This window comes from Pangasianodon hypophthalmus, chromosome 16 (genome assembly GCF_027358585.1).
Source record: "Pangasianodon hypophthalmus isolate fPanHyp1 chromosome 16, fPanHyp1.pri, whole genome shotgun sequence".
Lineage (NCBI taxonomy): Eukaryota > Metazoa > Chordata > Actinopteri > Siluriformes > Pangasiidae > Pangasianodon > Pangasianodon hypophthalmus.
In genome coordinates, this window is record NC_069725.1 from 15,517,203 (window position 1) to 15,528,734 (window position 11,532).

The 11,532-nt window shown below is 38.4% G+C and overlaps 1 protein-coding gene across 9 annotated transcripts in view; it reads right to left on the reverse strand.

Moving 5' to 3' along the window:
* The window catches only part of lmod3 (leiomodin 3 (fetal)), a 41,581-nt gene extending 32,920 nt beyond the window's left edge, over nucleotides 1-8,661 (reverse strand). For 3 of the 9 annotated variants that reach the window (XR_008304156.1, XM_053240624.1, XM_053240625.1), the window contains exons 1-3: nucleotides 8,339-8,659; nucleotides 7,800-8,077; nucleotides 6,053-7,588 (exon numbers count right to left, since the gene is read on the reverse strand). Coding sequence is in view for 8 of the 9 variants with exons in the window: in XM_053240624.1 (XP_053096599.1) it covers nucleotides 6,053-7,588; nucleotides 7,800-8,077; nucleotides 8,339-8,519 (1,995 nt within the window). In the remaining variant the exon portion in view is untranslated. Of the gene's footprint in view, nucleotides 1-6,052; nucleotides 7,589-7,799; nucleotides 8,078-8,338 lie in introns of all 9 variants that reach the window. The other 6 variants (XM_034312173.2, XM_053240627.1, XM_026921257.3 and 3 more) reach the window with 5 other exon arrangements.
* Between the last annotated feature and the right edge of the window lie 2,871 nt (nucleotides 8,662-11,532).

An 11,532-nucleotide genomic window follows, 5' to 3' on the forward strand; every position in this document is an offset into this window, starting at 1 on the left:
TGTTTTTTTTTTAAAAAAGAATATTAATATTCCAAATGGTTTGCCCGTAATGGGCCAATGAATCTCACAGTGAAGCCAGCAAACAGGAAGTGAGGCTGTATCTCAGCAATGACTTTGCACATTGACACAACACTTGGTATGCATCTTCAGGACCATGACCTGAGGCTATGCAACAAATTTTGTGACAAGTTACAGTAACATGTTACAAATGTTTACAAACTGAGTGGTCATTCAGGTTCCACTATATTGAGGCCGTGTCTGTTGCCTGAGTACACAAAAATGTAGAAATACTCAGGAAATTTGTTTTAGTAAATTAAGTAACATAAAATTAGATCATACTGAATGCACAGCCATCACCTTTGATCTGAAGCTAGGACTGCTAAATATTAGATCTCTTACATCTAAAGCGCTTATTGTTAATGAAACTATTACTGATCGGGAGTTTAATGTACTGTGTTTAACAGAAACGTAGATTAAACCAAATGAGTATGTAGCATTAAATGAATCTAGTCCTCCTGGATACAGTTACATACATCAGCCCCGTCTAACTGGCAGAGGAGGAGGTGTTGCAGTTATTTGTAAAATTGAAAATATCAGGCAAAAAATTCAGACTATTAATTTAAAACCAGACAGTTTTATAACTAACCCTATGGATAATAATATAATATCAGATCAACGAGTAGAATGTTTTACTCCCCTACGAGAGACTGAACTAATTTCCTCATCAAAATCATCACCTTGTATACAAGATCTCTTACCTACATGTTTCTTCAAATAGATAGTTCCAGAAGCAATCAAACCTCTTCTAAAAATAATCAGTGCTTCCCTTAGCACTGGTTATGTATCTAAATCATTTAAACTAGCAGTTATCAAACCCCTGATTAAAAAACCTGACCTCAATCCCTGTCAGTTGTCCAACTATAGGCCAATATCAAACCTCCCCTTTATCTCCATGATCCTAGAAAAGGTTGTAGAACAGCAGCTATGCTCATACCTACATAGGAATAATATTCATGAAATGTATCGGTCAGGATATAGGCCTCATCATAGCACAGAGACTGCGCTAGTTAAAGTGGTAAATGACCTACTACTGGCCTCTGATCAGGGTTGTGTAAACATGGTATTAGCTTCCACTGTTATGCTGACAACACACAGTTGTATGTTTCAGGAAATCCAGATGACAGACACCAGCTTAATAAAGTTGAGGAATGTGTAAAAGACATTACACACTGGATGCTTATTAACTTTCTCTTAATTCTGACAAGACAGAAGTACTTATACTAGGACCACATGCAGCTAGAAGTAAGCTTTCTGATTACACAATAACTCTGGATGGACTTTCTGTTTCATCATGTGCAGCAGTAAAAGACCTTGATGTGATTATTGACTCCAGTCTTTCATTTGAAGCTCATGTAGATAATGATACTAGGATAGCTTTCTTTCATCTCAGAAATATTGCTAAGATAAGAAATATAATGTCACCTCACGATGCACAAAAATTAGTTCATGCTTTTGTTACCTCTAGGTTGGCTTACTGTAATGTCATACTGTCTGGATGTTCCAGTAGATGCATTAACAAGCTCTAGTTAGTCCTTACTAGAACCAGAAGATATGACCACATTACCTCTATCTTATCCACACTGCATGAATCAAATTTCATATTGATTATAAAATACTACAATTGACCTATAAAGCACTGAATAGTCTCACGCCACAGTACCTGAGCAAATTCTTTTATGATCTGCCACGACTACTTCGATCGAAAGGTGCAAGCTATTTGTTGGCACCTCAAATAGTGAAGGCTGCCGCAGGGGGTAGAGCTTTCTCTTACAAAGACCCACAGTTATGGAACAGCCTTCTAATTAGTGTTCAGAGACATAGTCTCAGTGTTTAAGTCTAGGCTGAAAATGTATTTGTTTAATCTAGACATTTGTGAATAGTTTTTTCTTAGGTAAAGGATTAGAACTAGAGGGTTCACAGGCATAGAGTGTTTTGGTGAACTGGGGTTTTTTAATGCTGTCGCACCCCTACTCTCACATGTTCACTCAGGTTTGTTGACGGTAGAGGGGCTGGCCACTTTATGTCCCAGGGTGCCCTCATGTCTGTGTTACCTTCTGGCTCTCCCTTTTAGTTATGCTGTCATAGCTAGTCTTCCCGGAGTCCCTGCTTGCACTCTGCATGCAAAGTACATTGTCCTTAACCATTATGGGACAAAAAGCATACCTAACAATCTCTCCCTCTCTCTCTCTGTCGAGCTAAACATGAGATACTAGTCTCATGAGATACTTGGGACTGCAGTTTGTACGAGCAGTTGTACTGTGTTGGCTTGGGACTGCGATTGCTGTGCTGGTTTTGGGGCTGCAGTTGCCACGAGCAGTTTTGCACTCAGGTCTCCATCAGTGGACAGTGGATAGGTTCAACAAAACAGACTTCATGTGAAAACTGAAATGAATTTCCTAGTTACACAATTGCACTATTTGTCCATGTAGTACACAGTTATATAAGGGATTTATTTATAATTGCACTATCCAGTGTCACCCAGATGAGGATGGGTTCCCTTTTGAGTCTGTTTCCTCTCAAGGTTTCTTCCTCATATCATCTTAGGGAGTTTTTCCTTGCCACCATTGCCTCTGGCTTGCTCATTAGGGATAGATTCATACATTTACAATTTATATCCTGAATGTATTTATTTCTGTAAAGCTGCCTTGTGACAATGTCCATCATCACATCATCTTGAGTCCTGTCTTAACAAAAGCTTTCAAAGGAATTTTGATATTCAAAACCGTTCTCCTGTAATGCACTGGCAAATGCAAAAAACAGGATGTAAGAGTGTATGTACGTATCATCAGGAAACTTGATAAGTATCTTCAGGACCATGCTCTGAATGTATCCAAGATGTTTTGTGACCGTGCCACCTTGTGGTTAAGAACTGTAACAACTTTCATTTTTTTCCTTGTATCATTTGAAGTATTTGTGCTAAATTCCCAGTTCTTTTTTCCCGTAATTCCCGGGAGTACGCTGAAGTGAACACACACCAACACCTGAAATTCAAGCATACTTCCTATTGATCATCTTGGATTTTGTCAAAAATATTTTTTTCACTACTCCTCCTATAAATTATCTCCAATCAACACCAAATTTGGCATACATCATCTTCAGACCAACCTGGACAAAAGTTATCAAAACAATGTTCACATTCCAAAGAGTTGGCCTGTAATATGCTAGCAAATCTAATGGCGAAGCCACCAAACAGGAAGTGAGGCTGTATCTCAGCATTGACCTTGCACACTGACACAAGTCTTGGTAGGCTTCTTCAAGACCATGCCCTGAGGCTATGCAACAAATTTGGTGACAGTGCCACTTACTGGTCAAAAGTTACAATAATATGCTGAAAATGCTTCATCTAAGTGCCACTTTTGCCAAATTTGGCTCACATCATCTTGAGACACGTCTAAACAAAAGTTATCAGAGGACCTTTGATATTCAAAACCGTTCTCCCATTACAAACTGGCAAATGCATCAAACAGGATGATAGGCTGTATCTCAGTAAGACGTTTGCATATTGTCATGAGACTTGATCTTCAGGATCTCACCCTAGTGTCCCCAAAAAGTTTAATGACTGCACCACTTGTGGTCAAAAACTTTGACAACTTCCATAATTTTCCTAATTTAATTTTAAGAACTTGTGTTAAATTCACAGTTCTACATTCTTAGTTCTACATTCCTATGATTCCCTAGGGTAAGCTGAAGTCAATGCTCATCAGCTTCTGAATTTCAAGAGTACTTCCTGTTTGCTAAATTGAAATTCATTGAAACTAGTTTTATGCCTTACAAAAGTCATCAAATAATTTTTTATATTTTATATCGTTTTCTATATTTTATATAGTTTTCCAATAACATGCATAATATGCAAACAAATTTGAAAGTGCCATAAAGGAAGTAAGACTGTGTCTCAGCTACTACTTTGTGTATTGAAAGAAAACGTCCATACTAGCTGCCCCTGTTGGAAAATAGTGATAAATCATGGACAATTCTACTAATAACTTTTAGACTAATAACAAAGTTCTTTGTCTTATCATAATTACAATTATAATTCTGCCACCCTGTGATTTCTTAGGCAATGCCTTGCTTAAAATGTACAAATTTATAAGAGTGCCCATACTGCCTGTGTGCCATAGTGGCAGCTGCAGCAGCAATGCCACCCTGCTGTCCATTTGTTCATCTAGAACTGTCCTCATACAGTCAGAGAATTCCACCACTGTCTGGTCAAAACATACACATCATGAGTGAAACTACAAACTTGACTCCCTTTGCCCAAATTTATGGCTCCGCTTCCTGTGATTGCTTAGGCAACAATTGTAGCATGTCTATGAATGTGCGGCTCACAGAGTCTGCGTGCTTGGCCCCAAAATTCTGAAAATTATTCTGTCTTAAAACAAATTGTGCAGTTCAAACCATAAGTCCTACAGACATGAAACTCGGTCAATAGATACACCCTCCCACTACTCAGGCCAGCGATATAGGCCTACTCAGCCCAATGGTGGCGGTATTGCACAGGGTTTTAATTAAGTCCACGAGTCCTACAATCAAAATTTTTTGTTGACACTGGTTCCCAAACAAAAAAGCTTCAAGAACCATTTAGCTCCACCTATTTGTTTTTTTGCATAATATGCAAAACCTAATTTTGCAAACTAGTCCTAGGATTTTGGGCATATCTTCACAAATTTGGTGTCATACTGCTCAGCAGAGTGTGAACCTCAATAATTATCAAAGATATGTTGACATTAATAAACAATATGGCTGCCACATATCAATCAATTCTAATGATGCAGTTACTAATTTACTCAAACAGCTGTAACTCATGAGTGCTTACATGCATTCACACATAAGTTGAAAGGCATATATAGCAGAAGATTCTGAAGTCATATGTATAAATGCATAACATCAGACGTTTGGGACACGGTCATACATAGGGCAGAGATTCTTTTTTACATTGGTTCTTTTGGTCACCTTGCAAAAAGCTGCCTTTTGGGGCATTTATCTCTGACCACTTTTCAGCCAAATATGTGAGAATTTGGGTAATATGTAAAACTTTTTTTTTGTTGTTGTTGCATTGTCACAAATTTGGGGTCAAACTACTCAGCAGAGTGTGAGCCTCAATAATTATCAAAAACATTTTGACATTTGTGAACAACATGGTAGCTACATGCCAATCAATCTAAGAGGGGTGGAGTCTATTTTACTCAAACAGCTTTAACTCATGATTAGTTGCATGGAATAAAAAAAAAAACATGGCCGCCATCCACTGGTAGGTTCGGGTAAGGAACCGCTACTATCTGATGCAATCATACTCAAATTGGCCACTGGGAGGAGCTATTCTTGTTTGTGCACACAAAAACAAGCATATATCTTGGAAAATAAGGTGTACAGTGAAAAGTCATTGTAGATTATTTCTGTTGCCCAAACTCTAAAAAATTGCCTTTTGGACCATTTAGCTCCACGTACATTTGTGAATCACATATCATTTGCATAATATGTGAAACCTACTTTTGCAAACTGGTCATAGGATTTTTGGCCAATCTTCACAATCATATGTCTGCTTTCAGTTAATGGCTTTCAGCAACATTTCATAGAATTTCAGACATTTCATACTTATGTTTGTGAGCAGTTCTCACAAACTTAAAAAGTATATTCATCTATGAAATCTTTATTGTTTTATGTAACTTGGCAAGAACTGTCCATTGGGGCGATATTTGCTGAAGGTGCTTGGTCCCCGATAATCACTGCTTACGGATATATTTCTCCTAAGTATTTGTTTCAATATAAACAATTAGTCATTTTGTTTATCTTTTAAACTATTCAAAAAGACGATTGTCACTTAGACACTTAAAAGACACTTAAAAGTTTCAGACACTTAAAAGTTAAACCATAATGCAAATGCAACTCCTACTATCATTATTATGGTGTGGTAATTTTGTATCTAGGCTCTTTGAAATGTATAGGTAGTTCTCTTAATTTAAGTCCCAATGTGAGAATACTTAACCGCACTTACCGCTTTTAGATAGGCCACACTGCTCTGTCTAATTTCATTGAGGAGTAGGTCACGTGGTGTTAGTTCTACTTTTGGTGGCTGTCTTCTTCGAGGAACTGGTTTCAGTGACTTTATCATATCTTTCAGGTTTGCCCTGTCATCCAGAGAGCCTTCACTTGCTGTGTTTGTCTGCTTGGGAGTGCTTCGTAATTGAATGTTAGCCCTCCCATCTCTTTTCTCTTCTTTTTTAGTTAAATCCAGGAGTGGGTCACGGCGTTTAGGAGTCTTCTTAAGCTTCACATCTTTTAACATATTGCTGGAGTCTGAGTCTGAACTGGGTGGATGTTGTCGAGTAGGGTGGTGTGTCTTGTGTAGCTGGTGACATGGTGTTGATACCATAGAAGGTTCTGGAGAGCTTTGTGAAAGATGCTGAGAACCCTGAGAAGCACACAGATGTTCGATTCCAGGAATATATCCTCCTAACATCTCCAGCAGACCAGATGGCAAGTTGAGGTGGCTCTCATACACCTCCATGATCTGACGTTGCTCTTTTATCTGCTGAAGCCTCTGCTCTTCCTTCCTTTGTTGTCGCTGCCGGTCAAGGTTCCTAGTGAGCAAGTTGGTCACCACCATCCTGGGCCCAGGAAGCTCAAAATGGTAGCCAACCTTAAGCAGGGTGTTGTTGGCTTTCAGGAGACGTGCCACTTCCATCTCTGCATGATGGCCCAGCATGTGCCTCTGATTGTGGAAGCGGAGTTCTGTCAAAGTCTCATTGAACTGTAGACAGCGCATGATCGCAATGATACCTTTTCCAGTAATGAAGTTGGATTCAATGTTCAGTGTGGTGATGCTCCTGTTCTCTCGCAGCATGTTGGCCAAAGAAAAGGCCACATTTTCGTCTGCACCTGTGTTTGCAATGCTGAAGGTCTTCACATGCTTGTTCTTCTTCAGGGCCTCAATGTAGTCTAAGAGCATTTCTTTAGGAATGTTCTCAATATTGTTTAAGTTGATCTCAGTGATAGAGGAGTTATGATTGCGGATTTTGTCCAGAGTGCTTTCCAGATTGGTATCATTCCCAGATGGCCTTGCAGTTTTTTTAATCAAACCATCACCAAGTGCAAGCTTTGGGATCTTCAACTTGGATATGACTCTCTCTTCTTTCTTAGGAACCCAGTTTTCATAGGCTGAGGGAACAGTTTTACATTGAATCTGATCTGTTTGCTTAATTTCAGCTATTGTTGATTCGTCCTCATTCAATTCAGCTCTATGAGTTTCTGTCTCTTTTTGTGAATCAGAGAAATTTGGAGCTGGATGAGAGTTAGCAAAAATAATATTGCTACTCTCTTGAGGTTCTGTTTTGTTTGGCTGTCTCTTTTGATCATTCTCACCAGCTTCTACATCCACCACTTTGTCTTTTACCTCTTCAATCACTTCCTCAATCACTTCTTCATGATCCCCTATCTCAGGATCTTCCACTGTCTCCTCATACACATATTCTACATCAATATTTTTATTATCTTCTTTCACTGCATTCTTTAGCTCTTCCTCCCTTTTCTTCTGATGGTGAAAAAATATGTAAAAGCATCATGCCTTCAGCCGTGTATATGTGTAATATTGATAAAAGTAACAATATTAAATATAGCAAAATAAAGCATATAATATATAGTATAGTAGAATATATTGAATATAGTAAAAATAATAGTAAAAACCACTCACAGAATGTCCAAACTCATACTTTTAGATTTGCCTGAGAAAGGTGCTGTCTTACCTGACTGGGAAGCAGGGTTGTAGGGATTCTTTCTTCTTTCAGCAAACGTTTAGATTGTCTCTCCCAGTACAGGTAGTCCACTAGTGATCTATGGTCAAATGAACCTGTTGGGGGTTTATCAGTCTGGTCCTTCTGTCGCATCCCTACTGGCACTCTCTCATCAGGAGCAATTACCTCCATCTCATTCTGGAGCTGTTTGAGCTCTTCAGCAGAAAGACCTGCCAGAATCACATCTTCATCAATGTCTTCCTGATCCTCAGATTCCCTTTCTTTGTCCCCTGAAATTAGCAGAAAATAGAAATGGCAAAAAGAGAACTATAGAGTTACTGAAACTTGCTCTATACCACATTTGTGGTGTACATTTTTAGACAATCAACAATTTAAATTTTGTTGATCATAAAATACAGAATGCTAATTATCAAACAGCATAAAAGTATTTAGTGTATAGGGACCAAATATTACAACCTGTGGTACAGCCTGTGGAAAAATAGATAGAAAATGCGGAGGAACAATAGTACATGACAGCAAAAATAGAAAACCTTGAGTTGTTGCTTCAACAGATGTGTTATTCTGTCTCATTCCCACGGGTACTGTCTTATCAGGGGCAATATCATCCATCTCGTTCTGGAGCTGCTGGAGCTCTTCAGCTGAAAGACCTGAGAGAATTTTGTCTTCATCAATCTCCTCCATGTAGGAGTCCTGGTCACAGTACTTGGACATTTTCACACTGGAGTGGCTTCAATTAGGAAAGCACAAGCTCAACCAAAGGCAGAATCAAGGCAGAATCACAAGCTGCTGCGAAGTGAATGTCAGCCTGAACTTCAGCTGGGTGCAAGAATACCTCAGTGCCTTATCCGAGTCTAAAAATATCGCTGCTTTAAAGAGGGGTGGGTATTTATGGTACACCAACATATTCTTTTTTCAGCAGCTTGAGTCAGCTGAATGGTTCAGTAGTACTCCAGTGTGGCAGGTGACTGAAGGGGGGAGAAAGACAGAAGCAGGTGGAAATGCCAGTCAAATAGCTTTCATTGGCTTAGTCCTGAACCATAAACATTTTCTGTGTGGATATCTTTCATATTTATTAGGACTGGTTTTGTGTAATGTTGAAATATCTATGAGCTGGACTTCTGTAATCTAAGAACATGTCTTTAGGAATGTTTTCAATATTGTTTAGGTTGATCTCAGTGCTGAAGGAGTTATGATAGTGGAAACTGTCCAGAGTGCTTTCCAGAATTGTATCAATCCCAGATAGCTTTTCAGTTTTTTAAATCAAACCAAGTGTAAGCTTTGGGATCACCAAGTGCGAGCTTCGGTATCTTTAATCTGGATATGACTCTCTCTTCTTTCTTAGGAACCCAGTTCTCATAGGCTGAGGGAACAAATTCACATTGAATCTAATCTGAATGTAATGTTGAAGTGCCCATCAGCTGGCCTTGTGTAATCAAAATAGACTTGAATCAGTCAAAACCCTTGAACAGGGAAAACAACTGATTACATGCACTTCATTTTTGATATTTGAGTATCAAAAGGTCTGCTAAAAAAGAAATGTTGCTTTAATCTTTAAAATAATTTTTATATGAAGGGATTTAGGACACACATCTTTTGGACCCTGCCCCCTAGCTTTGTAATGAGGTGTATATATAAAGCTGAACATTACAAAATGTTTTTGCAAGGTCTGCATCAATGAAAATAGCCATAATGTTTTGTTTTCAAACAAAGGCTTTTTGGCTAATTTGCCAGATTTACATGTGGAATGTGTTATCATCGTGACATTTAATCGAATTTACCATTATCTGAGACAGGACTTGTATGGACAATGTAGAAATACAATACTGTGCAAAAGTCACATGTAAGGAAATTTTGTAAAGCAAATAAGGAAATGAAATAGTTCTACATATAATAAAGAACAGTTAACAGAAAAAAGCAAGCTGATATGTGGTGGTGTGACCATACTGCATTTAAAACTGCATCAGTGTCTGGTAAGTTTTTCCAGGCATCATGGAGAACCTGCCACAGTTCTCCCAGACATTTGCACCTGTTTACTTGTTTCTTGCTCCTACAGAGGACAGTCTTCATTATGTTTCATTATCTAAAAGGTAAATAACTGTATGAATAACACATGAAGTTAGTGATATTTGAGACTGAACATCAATGTTACCTCCATAGGTAACATCTAGTGAAACCTCAAGCCTGGAAAACACTTGTAGAAAAATCTTAGACCACTTCTCATTAGTGAACACTTAAAGCATCTTTTCCAATATGGATTGTGCATATGGACCATCCTCTTGAATCCAGGCTACAGATTTTCAGTAGTTTTCAAGTATGGGGCTTGAGATGGCCATTTTGAGACTGATTTTGTGTTCCTGTAATCATTTCTAGACTGATGCAGCTGTATGATTGGGGTCATTATTTTGTTGAATGATCCATATTCAGCCATATATATATATATATATATATATATACAGTCAGGTCCTAAAGTATTTGGACAATGACAGAGTTTTTGTGATTTTGCCTTTATACACCACCACAATGGATTTGAAATAAAACATTCAAGAAGTGTAGACTTTCAGCTGTATTTTAAGAGGTTCCACAAAAATATGGCATTTACTATTTAGGAATTACAGCTATTTTAAACAAAGTACCTCCATTTTCTGGAGCTCAAAGGTATTTGGACAAAGTGACATAATTGTAAATCTAACCATAATTTTAATACTTGGATGAAAATCTTTTGCAGTCAATGACTGCCTGAAGTCTGGTGCCCATGTTCTCAAAACTCAAATTCTGAGTTTCCTCCCTGGTGATGCTTTGCCCGGCCTTCACTGCAGTCATCTTCAGTTGCTGCTTGTTTGTGGGTCTTTCTGCCTTCAGTCTTGTCTTCAGTAAGTGAAAAGTATGCTCTGTTGGGTTGAGATCAGGCAACTGACTTGGCCATTGTAGAATATTCCATTTCTTTGCCATCAAAAAGACTTCAGTTGCTTTCGCAGTATGTTTAGGGTCATTATCCACCTGCACTGTGAAGCGGCGTCCTATCAGTTTTGTAGCATTAGGCGGAATGTGCTAATTTCTCTCTTATAGATTTATGTTGTTTTTTTCAGCCTGATGATGGCCTGCTTCACTTGCATTGAGATCTCCTTGGACTTCATATTGCCAAATGCCAACTCAATACCTGATATCAACTCCAGACCTTTTATCTGCTTCATTTGTCTTGAAGTAACGAGGGAATGGACTTTGCTTAAAATGGCTGTAATTCCTAAATGGTAAATGCCATATTTTTGTAGAACCTCTTAAAATAAAGCTGAAAGTCTACATTTTGATCACATCTTGATTGTTTTATTTCAAATCCATTGTGGTGGTGTATAAAGGCAAAATCACAAAAACTCTGTCATTGTCCAAATACTTCTGGACCTAACTGTATATATATATCTACACCGATCAGCCATAACATTATGACTACTGACAGTTGAAGTGAATAATATTGATTATCTCGTTACAATAGCACCTGTCAAGGGTTGAGATATATTAGGCAGCAAGCGACCAGTCGGTTCTCGAAGTTGATGTGTTGGAAAAAGGAAAAATGGGCAAGCGTAAGGATTAGAGAGACTTTGACAATGGCCAAATTGTGATGGCTAGATGACTGGGTCAGAGCATCTTTAAAACGGCAGGTCTTGTGGGGCGTTCCTGGTATGCAGTGGTTAGTACCTACCAAAAGTGGTCCAAGGAAGGACAACCAGTG